The sequence below is a fragment of the Sordaria macrospora genome, chromosome 3, assembly GCF_033870435.1.
Source record: "Sordaria macrospora chromosome 3, complete sequence".
NCBI classification, from domain to species: domain Eukaryota; kingdom Fungi; phylum Ascomycota; class Sordariomycetes; order Sordariales; family Sordariaceae; genus Sordaria; species Sordaria macrospora.
The window spans coordinates 5,388,079-5,409,147 of NC_089373.1; the positions used below are offsets into that span (position 1 = coordinate 5,388,079).

The 21,069-nt window shown below is 52.1% G+C and overlaps 5 protein-coding genes across 5 annotated transcripts; 1 reads left to right on the forward strand and 4 right to left on the reverse strand.

The window, feature by feature from the left end:
* Positions 1-1,498: 1,498 nt before the first annotated feature.
* On the reverse strand, positions 1,499-2,544 carry SMAC4_09443 (uncharacterized protein; the record flags this gene model as incomplete). The annotated part of the gene is made up of 4 exons (XM_003346879.1): positions 1,499-1,711; positions 1,778-1,881; positions 2,125-2,252; positions 2,363-2,544. The coding sequence occupies 4 exons, from the start codon at positions 2,542-2,544 to the stop codon at positions 1,499-1,501; spliced, it is 627 nt and encodes a 208-aa protein (XP_003346927.1).
* Positions 2,545-3,696: 1,152 nt separating this feature from the next.
* Positions 3,697-5,662, reverse strand: SMAC4_09442 (uncharacterized protein; the record flags this gene model as incomplete). The annotated part of the gene is made up of 3 exons (XM_003346878.1): positions 3,697-4,656; positions 4,785-5,012; positions 5,087-5,662. The coding sequence occupies 3 exons, from the start codon at positions 5,660-5,662 to the stop codon at positions 3,697-3,699; spliced, it is 1,764 nt and encodes a 587-aa protein (XP_003346926.1).
* Positions 5,663-7,103: 1,441 nt separating this feature from the next.
* SMAC4_09441 (uncharacterized protein) lies at positions 7,104-8,217 on the reverse strand (the record flags this gene model as incomplete). The annotated part of the gene is made up of 5 exons (XM_003346877.1): positions 7,104-7,268; positions 7,340-7,465; positions 7,520-7,653; positions 7,815-7,917; positions 7,960-8,217. The coding sequence occupies 5 exons, from the start codon at positions 8,215-8,217 to the stop codon at positions 7,104-7,106; spliced, it is 786 nt and encodes a 261-aa protein (XP_003346925.1).
* Positions 8,218-13,421: 5,204 nt separating this feature from the next.
* SMAC4_09440 (uncharacterized protein) lies at positions 13,422-16,342 on the reverse strand. Its single transcript, XM_024656011.2, has 2 exons — positions 15,187-16,342; positions 13,422-14,984 (listed from the first exon to the last, which is right to left on the reverse strand). Exons 1-2 carry the CDS (start codon positions 16,180-16,182, stop codon positions 14,616-14,618), a joined length of 1,365 nt encoding a protein of 454 aa, XP_024510962.2. The 5' UTR covers positions 16,183-16,342; the 3' UTR covers positions 13,422-14,615.
* A 322-nt stretch (positions 16,343-16,664) lies between these two features.
* Positions 16,665-18,318, forward strand: SMAC4_09439 (uncharacterized protein; the record flags this gene model as incomplete). Its single annotated transcript, XM_066090957.1, has 2 exons — positions 16,665-16,987; positions 17,046-18,318. The coding sequence occupies 2 exons, from the start codon at positions 16,665-16,667 to the stop codon at positions 18,316-18,318; spliced, it is 1,596 nt and encodes a 531-aa protein (XP_065946652.1).
* Positions 18,319-21,069: the final 2,751 nt, after the last annotated feature.

Genomic DNA, 21,069 nt, shown 5'->3' on the forward strand with positions numbered 1-21,069 from the left:
TGTGATAGCTATTGCTTGCTGAAGAGCCCTATAAACGAAGGCCGGGAGGCCTTCTTTTATACTGCTCTGCCCTGGACCAGGTGTACTGGACCCGAGGACCCGAAGCCTTTGGGCCTTCGGTGTGACGAACCGTTACAAGCACAGGAGTATTATCGCTGGGATAGAACAATAGAGTAACGGAGTAGTAGCCAAAAGGTACTGGTAGGTTGTGATAGCTATTGCTTGCTGAAGAACCAGGTATAACGAAGGCCGGGAGGCCTTCTTATATACTGGTCTTCAACCCCGGGTCCTATCTGATTGGTCAATCTATCTAGCTTACATGAGGCTCAACGATTGGATCGTAACATTCGGGTCCAATCTGATTGGTCTATCTATCTAGCTAGCTTACATAACTTTGGTTGGATCGTAACAGATTGACGACTACCTGGTAAGATGAATGCACGAACAGTCCAAACGCCGTCGCTAAAATGCCCTAGAACAAACAAAGGGGACCAACCAACGCCATGCTCCCAAAAACCATAAACAACAGCCTTTAACCTCCTGTTCTAATGCAGATTCCATCATGCAACGAAGGTTGCAGCATCCCATCAGTCTGATGCCCGGTTCACTGCGCTCCATGTCGGTTAACTTTTTCTGGCTGTGTTCCGCAAGCAAGCAGGCAAGAGGAAAACCAAGAGCTCAGTTGGTCTCATCAGTCTTGGCCTTTAAAAGTCTTGGTTGTAGCTGTCTTTTCCCTGGCAGTGGCCTTTTTGGCCCTGGTAGTCGACTTCTTTGCCTTGGTCGTGGTCTTCCTGCCACCGATTTTCTTGCCCTTGGCCTTGGTGGCGTTGCTATCCATGTTTTGATCCTTTCCCTGATGCACACAAACACTTCGGTTTGACTCACGATATCTTACTCATGTTTCCAATAGTAGATGTTGGAAGAATGTACTAACCTTCATCTCGGCATTAGGGCCAGCCGGAAACCGCAAGCGGGGGTCCACCTGGACGTAAAGGTGGGCGATTCTCTTGTTGGTTCGAGGAGTATCTAGGACCGCGTCCAGGCGGGCCTCAAAAGAAGGGAATTTTTCGAGCACTTAGGACTGCAGAGTTCGTCCTGCGAGCCGGGGACAAAACGGTTCGTGGGATTGACTGAAATGTATGAATGAGCAATGCTCTTGTTGGTCCGGAGACCTGCCAGGACGGCGTCCCTTCAAAGCTGGGGAGAACTTCTGCAGCTTTCACGAGTGCTTCTCTTCCGAGACTCCCACTCTCTAGTTTGAAAGCAACTTTGAAATCCAGTCTGCTAAAACAATAAAGGGAAACCAACGAACGCCGCGCTTGATGAACCATGCCCACTGTGATGACCATCAACCTGCCAACTCCGAATCTGATGCACATTCCGTGGGCATTCCCCAATAAGAATACCCATTATTCTGCAACCATTTGGTCGACTTCCTCTCTCATGTTAAGTGGCATACGTACATTGTTTGATAGGCAGTAAGGACGAAGCTCAAAGCTTAATGGCCAGTGGGATCCGTGCGAGCAGCCTCCTTGCTAGCAGCTTCCTCGCTAGCATCCTCTTTGCTAGCTGCTTCCGGACCAGCAGCACCCGTACCAGCAGTCTTCTTTTCCGCTGCCTTCCTGGTCTTGGCCTTCTTGCCCTTGGTCTTTGTGGCCTCTTTGAGAATTTGTCCCCTAACACCGTTGCAAACAATGTTGTCGTGCTTGCCCTGATGCAGAAACACTTTAGTTAGACTCACGATACCTTCATACCCCATAAAGTGGAAAAGACTTACCTTCATCTCGGCTTTGGGAGCAGCAGCAAGACGGTTGGTCGCGGGGACCTGAATGTAAGCGTGTGCTACGGTCTTAGCGACCTCTCCCTGGTCGTTCAGGGTATCTATTGTGGGATACTTCCAGCTTCCATGTCTTCAACATACAACGACAACATGAGTCAAGAATGAGGTGGATAACTGAGATCTCAAGACGGCCCAAATGTCACCACCCTGTTACAACGCGACGTGGTGAGAGAAGAATGAGACGTGCCGCCCAATCCTGGAATCGACAGTCGAAGACAAGTGCCATTCTGAGTATAGCGTGTGCTTGCGGCGTTGTCAGTCAGATGTAGAGGGGATAAGCTTACTGATCTCGCGATTCTTGTTAACCACATCGCTAAAGTCCTTGATGGCTTCAACAATCTGCTTGCGCCAGCCGCGCAGCTTCTCCTCGTTGTTGGCCGGTTGGGTGCGGCGGCAACGTGGTTGAATTGGGCTCCAAAGCTTCCAGCACTAAATTGGTCGTAATTGGGCTGGTTAGAAGGAAACGGATTGTGCGGGTCTTCCATAATCGCAGATTTGTTTCCCATCCGAGCGAGATCGGACTGGTTATTGGCAACGAAGAGCTCGTCGAAGGGAATCTCTTCGGGATCATCGAAGGCGATCATGTCCACATCGTCATCAACCAAGTGGAGGTGGCCTTGGCTCATGTTCAAGTTACCTTGAGACTGGCTGCTCGAGCTGCCTGAAGTATGGTAAAGGTAGCCCGAATACTGGTTTGCGTCCATCTTGTCAATGGTTGACGGTGCTGAAAGCAAGTGGTTACCTGTAATGAGAAAGGTTGGTTTTGGTGTTGTTCCTCTTTTGTCACCAGACAATCGAGGATAACGGTGCAGAAGGTCAAAGCGAACAACTATAAAAACCCCCAATTTCATTACTGAGGAAAGGCCTGGGTGGTCGGCCGTGGGGCACTCCCCCCAGCGTCACCGCGCCCTCTCTTCATCCCATCAATGCCCTTCGTTGACGACTTAACGGTTGCCAGGCAACTGACCAGCCAAATCGACGACCACTATGTGATCCACTCTCAGCCTCATGCAAGCCCAAACCTTCGCTGCTTTTGGCGCAGCAGACAGTGTACAAACGGTACTTTTTGTCTCTCACCCCGCGCTCCTTTCGTTTGAAGTATGGGTCCAGTACCCGAACCTTGTTGAGTTTCCTGCCATTTTACATCTCACCGCCCTATGGCAGTTGAGTTCCTGCCCTCGGAATGTATCTTGCGGTGTCAATCTGTCACCTGGCAGCTGCCAATGAGTATATCTGTACCTGGAATGGCAGGCGTTGATCCACTGTCGCATTCGTCGTTTTGACTGACTGAGGCCTCAGGATGTTCCCAAAAGGTTGTTGTTGTTATTTTTAACGTCTACTTCCGCCTCCCGTAGGGCATGAGACGTAATCCCAAAAGGGAGGGCGTGAGGGATGTGCAAACGGTTTACCATTATCTCCCACCACTGGTTCCCAAGCCCCTCCCCTATAGGTCATTATCCTATTCCCTGATGATCCGAAACTTCCGAATTCCGTTCCACTTCCGAAATCTTCCATCCTCTGTCCCTCGCCCCACACGAAGCTGATGTATTCGAGACACCCTGTGTGTTATCCGTTCGATGGGTATATACCAGTAGCAGCTTTGGGGGTCCGTCAGTACCGTCCAAGTCATTCCACGTAGCATGCCGGATTGGTCTTCTCACCCCGTCAAGCAGGCACACTCCCTTCTGAGCAAGCTTTGATTGTCAAAGGGGTCTAACGAAAGGTGTTCCGAAAGGAAAGACCTATAGAGAATGCGATGCCACTGTTGAACCAGCTGTGATCTTTCCCGTATCCGTTTCCTTCGTATCTCAATCTGTGCATAGACAGCGTCCATCCGCCTCATCAGCTTTAGTTACTCACTCGCTCTCCTCCTCCTTCACCTTCGTCGTATCCTTCTCCTTCTCCTTCTCATCCTTCTCTTTTCCTGACTTATCCTGATCCTCCTCGCCTCTCACCTTCTTCTTCGGGGTACTTCCCTCCGGGGGACTCTTCGATTCTACCCTCTCTCTTCCTTTTTCTTTCCCCTTTCCCTTCCCCATCGCCTTTCCGTTCCTCCGGTTCGCACTCGCAGCCGCCGCTCCAGAGTCAGACCCAGAAGCATGAGCAGGTGTCCCAGAAGCCGACGCTCTCCTCGTATCGTCATGTAGCGATGGGTTGGTTGGATGCACAGTCGGAGGAATCCGCGTATCCATCCCCAGGGGCGTGAAGATGGAGGGCATCGAGCCGGAGCGTGACATTGACATGGACCCCGAGTCAGAGCGGGAAGTGGGGGTAAACAGTCTTCTAGCGACTTGTGGTGAAGGTTGTTGCTGTTGCATGTAAACGGGCGGCGGATTCCTCGAAGCAGGCAAGGAGGTCGGGGTGTAGGTGCGGCTTGCTGAATGCGGTGCTCCTCCAGAAATAAATGTAGAACTGGGGGAAGGAGCTGAAGGTGAAGCCAAAGGACTAGAAGCAAAAGGCGAACCAAAAGGAAAACCGAAAGGAGAAGCGGAGGCAGAAGTAGGACCAGGTGCTACCGCCAAAGGAGAGGCAGAAGCGGAAGCTGGAGCAAGAGGGGAAGAAACAGTTGCTTTGCCTTTGCCTTTCGGATTGCCGCTGGAAGTAGGAGGCTTGCTTGGTGTATCAGACCTGGACAAAGGGCTTGATGAGGGGATGTTGCCGGAAGGCTTTCTTTGTTTGCCACTCCCTTGACCCCGCGATGTCTTTGGCGGTGGCATCATAATGCCGGCTGCTTTCTCCTGCTCTGTCAGTACCTTTTTCCCTGCGGAGTACACCGTGGTTCTACGGTCGTTGCTTTTGGCGTTGTTTCTCGATTTCTGTATCGGGGAGTCAGACATGAGCTTGATTAGCCCCGAACAAAGTTTTAGTCGAACGGTCGGGTTCACGGATAGGGAGGAATATGTGGAAGCGGAAAAGCGTAGGATGCGAGGAAAAAGGGACGCACGGATGTCTCAGCGGAGGGAGTAGCCACGGCCCGCATCTTCGGGTCAAATATCGTGAATTTGTAAACGATGTTCTTCTGTGTCCGGAGACCCTCCAGAACATCCTCCATCCTCAAAGTGAAGTTCGGGTAGTCACGGAAACACGCGAGTGGGTTAACAAAGGTGGTGTCTTTAATAAACGCCCAAGGCGGGTAGTTGGTATTCCCTTTATGGGCTTCCACTGCCAGGGACTGTGCGTGATGATACGGTAGATTTGTTAGAATGAGACTTCCGAGCGATTATGTGAGGACAGGCAGTGACAAACCAGGATTTCATGCGCAATCAGCTCCACCTCGAGTGGCTTCAACGCTTTGATGCGGCTTGTCTGAGGAGTGTCCTTCTTCTTTGAATCCGGAGTGTTGTCAGCGTGGTCGCCGGCGGGGCCTATGTTGGCCGATTTGCCAGTGTCATTAGCCACTGGTAAAGATTCAGGAACTGGAGCATTGAGCTTTTGAACGGGAGAGATTTCTTCTCCAGGTTCAACCGCAGAGGATTCAGTGGCGGTTGTCTTTTTTGCGGGTGTGTTATGTTTGGGAGACTTCCTGTAATCCGTGATCGCTTCGTAAATCTTCTTTCTCCAACTCATCAGCATCGACTCCGTCCTCGGTATGTCATCCACGCTGTTGGCATGTTTTAACAGGGTGGGATCTTCTCCGTTCTTGAGCGCATTATAGCGCTGTCGCAAACGATCACCTTGCTCTTGAGTGGTAATGTAGCCTTGGTAACCATCTTCTTGGGTGGCGCCTTCCTTGAGTCCTTCCTCAAGAATCTCCCCATCACGATTGGGCTCGGATGAATCTGTAACCATGGTGGATATCGTGGTTTGCGCCTCCTCTGCCATGGTAAGGGCTGGTTGAGCTCGTGTAGTGGAGTTATCAGTTCGATGCCAGTAACAACGACACTATGGCCCAACTCAACGGCGAGAGCCATTCTTATAAGAAAGTCAAACATTGAGTGTTGCTAGACGTAACGGATTATATCCCAGTGCCAAGAGGCCATTGGAAAGTTCGATTCTAGTATCTTCGATTTGACAGAACAGAAACCCAAGCCAAGTGAGTCAGCTCCATTATTGTTGGACCCGGCGTCCCCCAGTTGCCTTACACACAGATTTCTTTTACAAGAGCTTCTTTGATCACTTGATGTTCCCTTGCGAATGGAAGAGAATGAATAGTGAGATTCCAGGATGATCAAGAACGAAAAGAAACTAGACCTAAAATGACGAAGAGGAGAAAAAAACATTGATAACAAAATAAGGGCGTTTACCAATCCCCGTCATGAGAATTCCGAACCTCCGCCGTCAAGTGAGCCTTGCTCAATGCTTTGTGCATATGTGACAACGACCAACAAACTGACGCTCCAATACTCTATGACCTAAAAGAGAGTGATGGTGACAGCGAAATTGACATTGCTCGATGTACTTCAGGCCTGTCGTATTCTCAACCCGTATAGACTTTCCAGTTGACAGTAAAAGCCGCTTTTGGTGGAAATCACAACGCCGTCCACTTGCTGTTGTCCTCCAGGACTGGCGCATGTGTACAGGTAACTATCCCAAGCCTTCCAACAGAAGTGACAACCAAAACTTACGGCTCCATGACAGAAAAGATCCGCGATGGCATCTAGCCTTGTAAGGGGGCTCTTGCTCCCTTAATCTCTGCAACATTCTGCCATCTTGACAACAAACATTTTTTTGTACATAAAGTCCATCCATAAACGCGGAAAGCAATGTTTGATAGAGCGCGTTTGGCTTACCTCGGTTTGATCTTTATTTCGTCTTTCAAGGTCGCAGGCAGCAGAGAACAAACTGAGGACATGGATCACGTCTTGATTGTGAGATGTGGAATAAAGTAAAAGCCAGAATGCACATGATGGGAAGAGAAGAAAATTGTAAACTAAGGAGAAGAAGGAGATCATGTACACAAAGAGTAGAAAGAGAAGAAACAAAGAAACATAGAGACTACCTCTGCTTCTCACTAGACCGTCGTGAGTAGTTGAATCGTCGACTGTGAGCACTACTCCAGGTAAACCGCCCATCCTTGGAGAGAGGGGCCGCGCACACTTTGGATGTGTCAACCTGAGGAGACACAGCGACCAGCTGTAGTGCTGAGGTCGAAGCGGCAGACATGACCGCGGCTGAGACAAGGCCAGTACCAATTCTCGCTGACGTCGTGTTCGGCGGCAGCCTGCAAAGCCCAAGGGAGAGGCAAAGTTGTTCGTTGTGGTGTTGGCGCGCAGAGAAGGAAGCATGACACGAAGATATTGGGAAGGCGTGAAGTGAGCCTTGCTCACTCGGGCTCCTCTGTTCTCCGCTTGGCACTCGCCAGCTGCTCTCGCTTGACCGCAGCAGCGTGGAGGTTTTCCTCGGAATTCACGACCTCCTTGGCAGGAGCGCAAGCCCATCTCATAATATAGTCTGGGTCAGCAAAGCTGACAGGTACGGCCTTGTTGATCTGATAGTGTGACCGGAGCCATTGGCAGCTTGTTCATCTTGAGGAGTCTCATGTGTAATATGGCAACGTACCTTCAAGGCATGAAGTAACGCCTCCACCCTGGAAGCAAACGATGGATACTGCTGGAAGGTCCATTGCCCGCCTTCAGCCCAGTTGCCAATGTTGACCTGGCCTTGGTGAGCCTTTTCGACTATGTCCTGTGATTGAGTATTAGTTTGGGCTGGCGGTATCGCTCTTGGGGAGGGACATACCAGAAGCTCGTAAGATATCATCTCAACCTCATCATCTTCAAGAGCTCGGGCTCTTCTCACATGTGTGTTCTCGATAAACACAGGGGCGGCTTCCGGCTGAGTTGACTGCGGACTAGCACTGGCTTGAGCGATACCTGCAGTTAGTTAATAATCAGCATATTTGTTCAAGTGTATTGCGAAGCAGAGTTCAGTTCAGAGTTATTTGGAGTTAAGAGAACAAATCTCCAGGGGAAAGCGGGAGTCTCGCGTTGTCCAGTAATGCGAGACAGTTGAAAGCGTGCTCGAGCTGACATACCTTGCACCCTGGTGCTCTGACCCTTTCGACGAGCCTGATTTTCCACCTCAGAGAAGTCGCGGATGGCGCCGAAAAGCTTCTTGCGCCACACGTCTCTGTCGGCCTAGGTGACAGGAAGGTCGTCGAGGCAGCCCAGGTATTTTACTAGGTCCACTTGCGCCTTATCCTGGCCGTTGCGTTGCGCTAGGCACTCGCGTTGGTACTCCTCAAACGCTTCCTTAGACTGGAAGCGTCCTTGGAACCCGCGCTCGAGATCAAAGGCGGCGTCGAAAGGATTACCGGCCTCTCGAGGAACGGTCGTGGGCTGGGCAGGAGGATCTAGGAAAGGTGAGCAACGTCTCCACCGAAGCAGCATGAGGTGGAGGCCAATCCTCATATCTGCGCGTCTGCGATTGTTGGCCATGGTGATTGGTTGCTGTTGATACCTCGGGTTGATGGTTGTATTGTGATGATGGCGTAGGTATATTTTGTGAGGATGAGTTGGGAACACCGGATTGAGGGGTCATGGAATTGTGGGTGGAAAGGCAGGGCCAGAAGAAGAATGTCTTGGCACTTGTAGATTTGGTGAGTTGCAAACGGTCGCAGCTTCCTACGGATGGCACAACCCCACCTTCCATCTGTTCTCGTCTCGAGAATTAACCAGGTGGAAGGTGGGGCTCAACTTCGTCGAGTTTTCCAGCAGAATCACAAGCAAGCATACGGCATCTATGCGATTATCCCTTTCCAGGCATCTGAAATGACCGTGTCGACCAAAGGTGAGATGAAATGTTCGCAGATGCGACTGATGCTACTTCGATGGCAGAGTGTCCTCTCCGCCTGGCTAGCGGACACGCCCCAAGTGACAGAGCCAGCTGGCAGCGTCTGAGTATGTGACGGCTGCTTGAGAACAAGACATCAAACATTATGCCAATGGTGTGTGGCGTTTGATGAGAGTTGTGTGGCTTAACTCCATGTCTAGTGTCGGGTCTCTTGGGCGATCGCGGGTCGTAGAACACCGTGAGACCCTTCTTCGCGACGATTATGATGGTGTCCATGGGACCGTTCTCCCCCGGCGCCGCCCGTTACCCCCGCTTCAATCCCGGACCCTGGTCAGGCACTACGCCTCGCGCGAAGAGAAGCTGCTCGCAAGCAGAAAAGAGGGATGGGCGATGGTCGGCGGTGAGGTTGAATCCAATCCGGAAGTGTGTGATTCAATGCATCAAGGGCTAGGCAACCCTCCTGCCCATATGACGGAGTGGGTGTAACGGCCTGGAGAGCCTGGTGTCCATTCTTCTTCCACTTGAGACCTGCTCAACGATGTCGAAGTTGACCAGCAGCTTCTGGACTTCACCAGTGACACGGGCATGAACCGCCTCCTCCCATACAAACTCGCCATCCTCCTTCTCCTAGAAGGTTTCGGCCCAATTCACCAGAGCGAAGGCGTCGGAGGCGTCTCCAGCCATGAGACCAATGAGCTTGAAACGTTAACAGAACGCCAGACCCGTACGGGAAACCTGAAAAGAAACTCACAGGGTCGCAATTGCCCTTGAGGCTGCGGCAACGGCAGCACTTCTTCTTGGCTCCAAGGGGGCGCAAACAACGAATCTTGACCGGGACGCCAACTTCTTGCCCGGGCGCCGCGAGGCCAACGTCCATGTCGATCGTCCAAAAACCACCGGCCCAGGACCGACATGAGAAGCGGCGCGAAATGGAATGGGAACTTCGCAGGCATTGGTGTCCGGTCCTGGCCGTACACCAGATATGCTCCAACACCCATGCCGACTTGGCCACCATGGGCCACCACTGGAAGGGATTGATCACGCCTCCGGTCATGTCTGTGCACCATCGTATGGCAATTGCGTTTTGTCCTTGTCGCCGTCCTGTGTCCTGCTGCTAGCAAGTCGAGAAAAGGGAGAATGCCAGAATGCATTGTCTGTGTGAACCGTGTTTGATGGTGGCCAACGAGGGTCTTGACCGGTCGGTTCCGCTGTGTCGCTCAATGCCAACGACGTCCACGGCGTCTCACACCGCTGCCCTGGCCTAAAATGGCCGGGAGAGCTTGGGTTGCGCTTGTATGGCCTTGAGCGTACAACGACGGACTGAACGAGGGACATGATGCGCCAGGCAGGTGAGGACACATGGGGTAGTAAATAGAAGAGCAGGATGCGAAACTCAAGTTACTTAACATCTTTTATAGCTGAAGAATTAGACCGACGATCACTCCTCTCCCGTTCAATGACTCAGCATTTCATGTAGTCATGCCTCTACCACCAGCTCACCACTCATATCGTTATCATTACCAGGTACGTTGTTTTGCGTTCTAGATGTTTCCTCATGTGGGATGTTCAAGGACTGGTTGTGTGGTTGGTGACGTGCCTTTTATCTGTTATTTCCGTTGCCAATGTGCTTATACTCAAGCTTGAGGTCGAGGCAGAATACTATCAAGGTGAAATGGGATAGAGTTGGGAATGCAAGACGTGAATCGCCATCAAAGAATCAAGATAGACTTGGACTCACTTTGGCACTTCCGTCTAGTTCGTCAAGGACACGAGCAAGGGGTATGACCCTGTCGCGAGTTTCCCCGTAGGACTCACAGAATATGATGTTGCATCAGTCGTTCCATGTGGATGATGAACATCACCATCGAGTCGTTCTTTCCACTTGCAAGAATGCAGCTGCCTAGAACTATGCGGGGCCGGTCAAGGTTCAAGACGCAGTCGGTCATACACCCAAGACGCTGCGTCAAGAAAGTCACAAGAGTCAACATGTTTGGTCATGACTCAGAAGTAATGCAATAAGAATCTGAGTGACTTCTGGCAACAAATGACTGGAATGATCGAGTGTCTCTGCGATGCAAATGGGATGTCGTTGACTTGCTTACGTAAAAAAACCCTTATCTTATCGAGGCCTCATTGCATGGTGAGGCTGACAGGCAAAACCACAGCGATTTGGGTCGGCCACCGGAAACGATGACCTCTTCCATCTCGATTTACTGTTGGGACCGGGTTTTCTTCTGGTGGCCTCGGAAAGTGATAGCTTGCCGACGAAGATCAGTCAAAGCCGCTCTACTTTTCTCGGTTCTTCATGATGTGAACCTCCGGGCATTGGATTCACGGAAGGCGGCAATGACCGGAAGGTGGATCATGATTCCAAGAAGCTTTGCTTAACAGATTCTGTCGGCAGTCACTGCGCAATCTGTTGGTGAGTCCCGGCAATAAAACTGAACGCACTTGCGACTTTCCAAGTCCGGCTCGTCCTTCCCGAGTTGCGGATCGTGCTTTTTCACACGGCATGTTTTCGACGCCATTCCGCCGCTAAGCAATCTGCGAGGTGTTAAGTACTTTCCATATCTTTATTTATCTCTATGGTGAGTTCCTTCATCGCTCGTAACCCATTTGGCGATTTTAGGTGGAAAGGTAGAAGAGATGGGTTATGGATTGAGCTTCCGACAAAGATCCACTTTCTTCCGAGCACCTCCTCCCACGGGACCCACATCTCCGAGCACAAAGCCGACTTGACCGGCCGGTAACGGCCCGGAGAGCCGGAACTTATGAATTTTGTTTCGCTTAGAGACGACGATGGCGTCAATGCGGATCTCTCCATGGGTAAGGGTCGAAAGTTACTTCAAATATTTGAAAGGAATGTGCTGTCATGAAATAATGTTGCGAAACAACTGGAGGCTTTTGAATACATGCATCGTGAATACGATCCCGGTGGATGAACGTAGAAAAGAAAGGCTAAACCAAAACCGAATCTGCAACGACTTTCGGCACCAGCCGCAAAGCATGGGGTAGCTCTCGGTCGCTTCGTGATGGGTTCTTGTTCATAAGGATTACAGTTGATGACTGAGGGACCATGCGATGGGCGTTGGAGCACCAGTTCAATGAACGACATCTCGAAAATTGAGAACCCAATGTCTCGTGTTCATCACTCGATATACGACCATACGGATGAAGCGTATTTCCTTCGCCGCCAAGAAACAAAAGTTTTTTCCGTCACCGAGGGGCACAGAAGTTGCAGAGATCGGAAACCATCGTCATCGCGTTTCATTCGATTTCATTGGCAATCATTGGGAGTTAGCAATTGGGCAAGGCTTTCCAGCGATTTCTAACAGTGGGTCTTTGGGGAGCCTATGACGTATTTTATTGAGATGCGGGCCAGATCGGGAGACGATGTACCGAGCAGCGATCACATTGGGCTTTTTGAACGCAAGACACAAGCAGAAGATGGGAAAACAACATTTCTGGATGCCAAAATACCATCTCATAATAGTGATACTCGATGTTGACATGCCGTGCATGATTATCTGTTCCTCGAAGCGATTGTCAGATTGTCGATGTCGTGCAACCCTCCAGTCCTCTGTCCTGCGACAGAAAAAAGATGACGATTCGGCGCCCGTCCCGGCCTCACCATTTCAGGTCCCATCACAGCGTCCACAGCGCCGTGGCTGCCCGCATGGCGTCGCGCAACAGCGCAGGTGCAGCGGGACGCACAGGCCGGCAGTGCCTGCCCTGCCCCTGTGCCCCTGTTGTCGGGAATGCGCCCGTTGAGGTTCGGCCAACCAAGCACCTCGCGACCGGATGAACCGCTAACAAAAACAATGGACGAGAAAACAACGTCATCTGCCATTGTTCATTGACCAAAGAGACCAGCTGACACCAATGTTGCAAGAGACCATCCCACGTTCAGGGACCAACGGTCATCATTGAGTCTGCGAATCGAAAATCCGGGGATGATGGGAATGCTGAGCACCTGGGCCTGACCGACGAAAACAATTGTCTTGTCAACAAGAGTGGCTGGGAGAGACACAAGAGATGTTCGCGATGGGAAAACGAGCCGCCAAGACATTCCAGCTTTCTCGGCAGCTTGTCTCACCACTGAAAGCGCTGGAAATGCTCTGAGGAGTACCCACTCTGCCCCTATCTGCTTCCATGTCATCGCTTCGAACGAACGCAGGGGAAAGTGTACGAATCTCGAATCTTAAAGATGTTGGGGAGAATTTTCCATGAGATATCCTAGGAGGGGCTGGATCCGTTACCAGAGATCTCCAGAATCTTAAGAATCTTAAAAAGTTTATCTTAAACCCCTCAGCCCAAATATTTTCCTTCAGTAACCGATCCCTTTCATCTCGAAACGAAGCGACGGTCGTCATCCACTTTGCTTCAATTCCGTCCCATCTTCAGGGCACCCGACCACAACGCCGCAACATCAAAGACCTCGTGCCGTACAACGACCTGGAACCCCTACCCTCAACGGAACTCCTTGACGACACGAACAAACGAAGATCCCCAGATTGGACCCTTCATTCGAATGACCCTGATTTTCCTCGGTTGACCGAATCTGGACACACCAAAAAATCGAACCCTGAAAAGGAAACCCTGAAAAAGGAAGCCTAGGATCGACCACACCGCTGTGGCTTGCCGGCCTGTTACGTTGCTTGGTACCAACAACTTTGTACCAGACACCGTCACAAGACCCGCTCGAATGAGATCACCGCCCCGTTCAGCGACAAGGAAGGCAGACCAACCAGAGACAACCAGCGACAACCAACCCACGAGACGATTCGACCCCCAACAAGCCGCATCATCTCTTACCAAGGATTAACACCGCTTCAAGAAAGTGGCGGGCTAGACCGAACCGAATCTCGACGCAGGGATTTCTGTTGTTGGATCTGCAGAGCTGCATCATTTCCACTTTGCACAGAAAATAAATAAAAGACCATGGCGCTCCTCAGACGTTCGAGCCCGGTCGGTACTTCTTCCGAATCTACTTCTACGACTCTTGCATTTGAAAAGAAAGATACTCCGAGAAGTATCTCTATCTCGACCACCAATCCAACAACGCTTACCAATAGAACAACCATAACAACCCCCACAACAACAAAATTAACGGCTACTGCCAACACACAAACAACGCTTGCGAACAAAAGCGCAACAAACAACTACAAGTCGCCACAACCATCTTCAACGACAACAACATCATTCATCTCCCAACTCCGACCACTACTCTCAACAACCCTCAAAACCCTCTACCAAACACACGCCCTCCTCTTCTCTCTCATCTTCAGCGCCACCCTCCTCCTCTTCGTCCGGTGCTTCAGCCTCCTCCACTCCGTCGTCCAACTCATCTTGCTCTGGACCTCTTTCGCCACCAAACTTTTTGTCTACCGCACCCTCCTTTTCGTCAAAACAATCACAATGGAGACCGCCAGCGTTACTTGGAACATCTGGGACAGTCGCAAGGCTCGCCAGATACGCAAGAAGATCGAGTTCGAGTTCTTTGTATGGATCTTGGGCCCTGGTGGGAATCTGTTGTGTTTCTTGCTTTGGCCGGGGTGGATTGTTTTGGGGTTGATGATTTGGGGGTTGAGTTGTTTGATGACGGGGGTGCAGGCTGCTGTGTTGCCTGTTAGCGGTTGAACGGTTTACGACTGCTGTTTGAAGAGAACGGACTCTGTCGAATGAGAAATGACGATCGAGGACCGCGATCGCAACGTCGCCTCGCCGGGCCAGGGACAGAGCTACTCGGTAGAAAACCCAGCGCCGGTCCGAGTTAAATGCGTCGCAGGCGTCGAAAGCATCGCTTCGCATACCACGAGCGCAGTCGCGCCGCCTTTGAGGCATACACATGCACCACAACACATAGCAATCACATCGTCGACCGTCGGATCACCATCACCATCCAAGCGGCAACGACAAAACAACACACCGAGCCAAGTTCGAGCAAAAACCGTTGCAACACCTCGATTCATCGCCCGCTATCAACAACGCTACCTCTATCCGATCCGCTCCAATCCAACCCAGTCGGTTCGGCGGTCAGCGCTCACCTCGAAAAGAAAAACGCATTCCCGCCCAAATCCCTCCTTATCTCATTCTGATAATCCTTCTCCGGCTCAAACTCCTGCCACGTGCTCGCCGGGTAGATATGTTTGTTGCGCTGATACCATCTACGATCAACGACTTTGGTGAAGGTGGGGTCGTCGTTTGCGCCTTCGAGGGTCATGATTTCGGGGAGGGCGGCGAGGCGGGAGGCTGGTGTTGAGATTGCGGAATCGATCGAGGGAGCTGTTGAAGAAGATGTGGAGGCGGGGTCCGATGAGGAGGGGACAAGAGCGTCGTCGGAGTAATCGAATAGCCGCTTGTTACCGGGGCCCATGGTTTTGTTGATGATGAAGAAGTAGAATTCGTAGTGCTGGGGAAGAGAGGGGGTTAGCATTGTTTTGGGGTTGGTATAGCATTGGTAGCGAGCAGTTGCATTTGCATTTCGCATTTTGGGGATAGCATAAGAGGATGGAATAGACAGCATCAAGATCATAGAAAGCATAGCGCAAGCAACCCATTCCCACCACCTCTCCCTCCTCACCATGCGAAGAAGAAAAGAAAGATGTACTCACATGCGGTATAATTATACTCCCCCGAACCAGCAACAAATCATCCACACTAACCCTCGCCCACGCCCTCCGCGCATTCAGAATCTTGTCCTGCCCCACGCCCCTCTCCGCGCCCACCTTCCGTGACTTGTCAAGAAACAGCCAGGCGTGGTCGCCCTTCTTCACGCGTACCATGCCTCCCGGGATGTTGGTACCATCGTAGAAGACGAAGGGGATTGCGATTTCCGATGCCTTAACGGCTGCTTGTTTGGCCAGGAACTCTTTGCGGATGGCTTCGCGCTCGGCGGCTTCGCGGCGGAGAGCGGCTTTGGTTAGGGCGCGGGGGATGATGGGGGCGGTGGTGTTGACGATTTTCTTCTTTGGGACGTCGGAGGCGTCGACGCTGCTTTCGCGGTTTGTTGTCGTGGCTGTTGTTGCTTCCTCTGTCGTGTTGTCCTCTTTCTTGTCTCCGCCCTCGCCGTCTGTCTTCGCCGTATCGTCCTTCGCCGCTGTCTTCGCCTTCTTCTTCACAACAAAAGTCTCCTCCTCCCCCTCTTCCTCGTCCCCGAAGCTCACCAACGCCTTCTTGGTCTTTATCCTCTTCGCTTTTCGTTCTCCCGTCGTCGTTGTTGTCTTCTTCTGTTGGAATTCGCCTTCGCTGCTCTTCCCTTCCCCTTGTCCTGAAGTCGTCGCTCCATTCTCTGCGTCAGTGCCAGGGGCAGGCGACCCCGTTGTTGACTGGTCTAGCGGCGTTGCTGCGGCGCTGGTATCTGTGTCGACTGTCCCGGTCCCCCGCGCAGCAGCAATGGCTGCCTCTCGAACTTCACGGTGCTGTTGCTCGAGAACTTCGGCGCGTCGCTTGCGGAAGTCGGCGAGGTTGACGAGGCCTACTGTCGAGTCGGAGACGCGCTCTTGAACGGTCTTATTTTGGGGGGCAAAGCGGCTGTTTGTGGGGTTCGAGGAGGAAGTAGCAGCTGGGTTCGGGGTAGAGGCACCGCTGCCTGGTTGTTGGTCGGCCATGTTTCTTCGTAATGACGGAGGGTTGGGGAGCTTGGTTGGTTGGATGGTAATCGGGAGTGTCGGGTGTCTGAAGCAATCAAGTGTCCAAAGTCGGGGTCGGAGTGTAGCCGAATGGAGGAGCAGGCGTGATGTTTGAGAAATAGTAATGGTGACGAGATTGTTATTTCGGTGACAATTCGAGGAATCAACTGAGCACCGATTGGAACAGCTATCAGTTCGCGGCAGGCAATGAGCATGGTCTGTGCGTAATGCTATCGATAGAACCAGGTGACTAACTGACACTAACAGTGTGCCTAGGTAATTCTGCTCGGCATTGTTAGCCCCCGATATCCTTCACACAAACCATCCGTCACAGCGATCCTTACAGTGCTGTACTGCAGCATCCGCCGTCACTGTCCGCAGGGCTTCTCAACGTTGACGAACTTCCACCTTTCAACGACTTTGCAACATGATGCGCCCGCGAATTCCAACCCGAATCAATCATGGAAACCAACAAGAGGAAAGCGGCGGATGAGGAGCCTGATGCGGTCAGGCCGGCGGAAGAACGACAATTGACCAGTCCAGTCCGCGAACCTGAGGCAAAACGACAAAAACAAACAAATAATGATGATCCCCAGCCGGCGCAAGAAGCCACCACCAAGCCGACCCCCAATGTCCGGAGCGCCCCGTCTTCCGGACCCGGCCAGACCGGCGTAACAACCGGGACTGCACCACGCAAGTGGACGGAAGAGTACTTTCGGAATCTCTACATTAAAGACCCCAGCTTCAAATACCTTGGCCTGAAAGACCCAGACTTTGCGCCATTGTACGTTCCTCTCAACCTCGTCGCCGTCATGATCACATCACTGATACTCATATGAAAGCCTCGATTCAAAAAACCAACTCGACTTCAATGACCCTTCCGCAGTAATGCAGTTAACCAAAACCCTCCTGAAAATTGACTACGGTCTGCAAATCGAGCTGCCGCCTGATCGTCTCTGTCCTCCTGTTCCCAACAGGCACAACTACATCCTCTGGCTCAGCTCCCTGCTTTCCTCCTCAACTTATCACCCTGACCAGACTCATCCTTCTTCTGGTTCTCAAAGGCGCCTAATAGGCCTAGACATCGGCACCGGCGCCTCAGCAATCTATCCCCTCCTAGGCTGCACTCAACACGCCAACTGGTCATTCATAGCAACCGACATCGACGCCCACTCTTTATCCTACGCCCAACGTAACGTTCAACTCAACAACCTTCCGGACCGCATCACCTTGTTACTTCACACACCGGACCAACCACTGATTCCCTTCGACTCACCCACCCTCACCGCGCGCGGGATAGAAAGGGTAGATTTCACAATGTGTAACCCCCCTTTTTACTCCTCTCCCGACGACCTCCTTTCCTCGGCAGCTAAGAAGAGCAGGCCACCACTGACTGCTTGCACGGGCGCTGAAGTGGAAATGGTATGTGACGGTGGGGAGGTGAAGCATATCTTTCGTATGATCGACGAGTCGCTTGTTTTGAGAGAGAAGGTGGGGTGGTATACGAGCATGGTTGGGAAGGTTACTTCGCTGGAGACAGTAGTGGAGAGGTTGAGGAGGGAAAAGATTGACAATTATGCGGTCACAGAACTGGTCCAGGGGAACAAGACGAAGCGGTGGGCTGTGGGGTGGAGTTTTGGGGGTATGAGAGCTGGCGACAAGGAGGGAAGGGGAGTGGGTGGTGTTTGGAAGAAGTTGCTGCCGGCGGTGGTGAGGGTGGAGGTTGGGACATGGAAAGGGGCAGATAAGGTGGGAAACGTGGTGGAAAGGGTGAAGAACACTCTGGAGGGACTGGAAATGATGAGTTGGGAGTGGAATGGTGAGAGGATGAGAGGTGTTGGGAGGGCAAGGGGAAACGTTTGGAGTAGAGCTTGGAGGAGGAAGAGGGAGAGGGAGATGAGAGAGGTTATACAGGAGAAGAAGAAGGACGGTGATTGTGACGGTGGCGATGGGAATGGGCCAAGAGAAGAGGGGTGCAAACTGGGATTTGAGGTGGTGGTTGAAGTTGGGAAGGATGGGGCCACGAAGGTGGTGTTGCTTTGGAGGGAAGGACATGATCAAGCCATTTTCGAGAGTTTGTGGGGGTATATGCAGGGGAAGATGAAGGACCTATAACCTTCTATCTGACTGAAGAATGTTCGGTTTTCCCACTTGGAGCTGGCTCCGCGATGGATGTCGTTATGCATGGCGATAATCACCCACGACAGATCGCATGTTATCTCGCAGGGCGTCTGTTAGGGCACTAAATTGTGCTGGGTAAAGCACGAAACGAGATAGCATCCCATCTCACCACGTCCATCGCCGATAGGTAGGACGATTCTTGGTTTACACGATCGTCACTTCTCCATTCACCGATCTTTCTTCCTCCGCACGGCAACTTCACGTCAAGGGCTTCACTGGCTCATGACAATGTCAGCGAAGATAATGGAAACCGCACCCATGGCGACCATGGCGCCTTCTCTCCATCGGTCCATTCCAGTCGAGTGTCAAAGACTCGAACGAAAAATGATGGTTGCGTTCCCATGTCACATCACATCATGAATCAACAACATCAATCATTGGCAAATATTGGTCCTAGTATCAGCATCCAATAATCATCACCACAATGCCTACCCCTATAGTCCCATCTCTTTTACCGTCGATCCGCCACCGTGGAATGACAAGATACGTCAGTCAACCCGCTGACATTGAGACCAACCGCTCCCCCGAGGAGCCCCAGGAGCCTGAAAGGCCAAGGCAGCGTGGCAGCAATGGAGCACTTCCACCTTTTCTCCGAAGCTTGCAAGTCGACTGGTCAACAGGTCGCTTCGAGTGGCGCCATGATGGGTGGTGAGTGCTCATGCTGAAATCATGGCCGATGGACTCCACGTACCATAGTGTGCTGACTGATAACCCAACCCACGCAGCCAATGCACGATCAAACTCTGCCCGCAACATATCCGGGAGCTCGCAAGATCAAATACTCGCAAATCCAAGGACCGATCTACCACAAGGCGTGGTCTGCGATTCCCAGAACTTGATCTGGATGAAATCCCTGCCAGCGACGAAGAAGCGGTTCGAAACGATATTGAGAGTGACCCCGAAATGCACTGCCAAGGCGATGGCAAAGTTGATTACGATGGCGACGACGAATCCAGCACTGGCTGGTCAGATGCATACCAAGACGACAGCGATGCCATACAGCCTGCAGCCGTGCAGTCTGCTCCTGGCGAACCGGGAAATCCACCGGCACTGCCTGGCACCGGAGGTGTACAGCAACTTGGCCCAGGATCAGGATCTCCCACTCTCCCTGCTTTACGCAAAGACGAAGAGCCTGCTCACCACAACCAAGAGGCAAAAATTGTAGAGGCGGCTCCTCTGGAGCGTCTGGCTTCTATGGCCCCTATGGCTTCTATGGCCTTTGCGGCTTCAGCTTCAGCTCTGGCCCCTCATGCTCATACTGCCCCGTTTCTACCTTCAGCTTCTAATGCTGCCCCTGATGCTGCCACTGCCGCTGACCGTCCCCGCCTCCCAGACCGAAACCCATACTCCGTTCCATCCATGGCGGACCGGAACTCTGTCCACAACGGGAACAGGGCCCTTTACAAGCCAAGTCGACATCTACGCAAGGAGATCAGGCACTTGACCAGGGAAGTTAGATCCCTGTATAAGGCCCAGGGTGTCAGTCACTGGTCGATGCAGCAAGAACGGCAGACGTTGGGGTTTTTGGCTAGGGTGTTGAATATTAGTCCTTCGCCGGCCCGCGCTTCTGTTGGGCCTTCTGGTTCTGCTCGCTCCGGCTCTGCTCGTACCTCCGGTCCTTCCCAGGCAGTTCACGACAGACAAGACGCTATCAACCGTGTCAGAAGTGGCATCAACCAAACACCAGCACAAGCCGAGCCGTCGCAGTTCATCCCACCTCTAGGATTCTTCCCCACATTGAACCCGCCACCCGTCGCGAGCCGATCTGATCCTTCCCAAAACAGACCGCTGGGTTAGCAGCCACCTCGACAACCTGAACAGGGTCCAGCTCCCGCTACCACCTACGCCAACCAGCCGACAAAAGTACCCGTTCAAGCTGTACCACCACCATCATCATCATCATCAGCCTTCTCCATCACCTCCGCCGCTGCCGTATCTAGCTCTTTACCAGCATCAGCGAACTCCAACGGTGCTTCACCAGGACCTTCCACGCACCGCCGTACACGAGGAAAAAGTGCCCCGGTATACAACGAGGCAAAGTTACGCGGCACTGACAAGTATGGCAAACGAGCCTCGAACGGTGACACTGTTGTACAAAGGAATCGGTATCCTCCCGTAGCAAAACAACTGCGGGCTCAGAACCTCATTGAGGGGAAGACTTTCAAAGCGAACTCTGTTGGAGACAAGAACCAGATCCCATCTGTTCAGCGAGCAAAAGAGATACAGGAAACCGATAAGAATACTTGGAAGAACGCGACCGCAGCTAACCGTACCCGCAACCGTACCCGTCAGAGTATCCGTAACGGGAAATCAAGTACCATCGGGGCATCCGAAAGAAGATCTGGCGAGAGAACAAGTGGGCAGATGTTAACGAGGAGTCGGGTCCGTGGCGGCAGACTTCGACAAGTTTTAGGAGACGGCGAAGAAGAGCGGGATCAGGGAAGCGAGCAGCAGCAGCAACAGGAGGATGAGGCAGATGAGGATGAGGCAGATGAGGATGAGGCAGATGAGGAAGAGGCAGATGAGGAAGAGGAGGAAGAGGAAGAGGAGGAGGATGATGATGGATGGGAACCGTCAGCAAGCAGCAATAGGGGAAGGAAACTGCAAATAGAACAGGAGGCAGCAGCAGCTGCGGAACAAGAACAAGAGCAAGAAGACGAGTTGGCTGGATCAGGACCAGGACCA

Bases quoted from the DNA above. Each gene is read 5' to 3' on its own strand.
- SMAC4_09440 (XM_024656011.2), bottom strand. From the start codon at position 16,182: ATGGCCGACCAACAACCAGGCAGCGGTGCCTCTACCCCGAACCCAGCT. The intron at 14,985-15,186 runs GTGAGTACATCT...TCTCTTCCCCAG, and splicing joins GGAGTATAATTATACCGCAT to CACTACGAATTCTACTTCTT.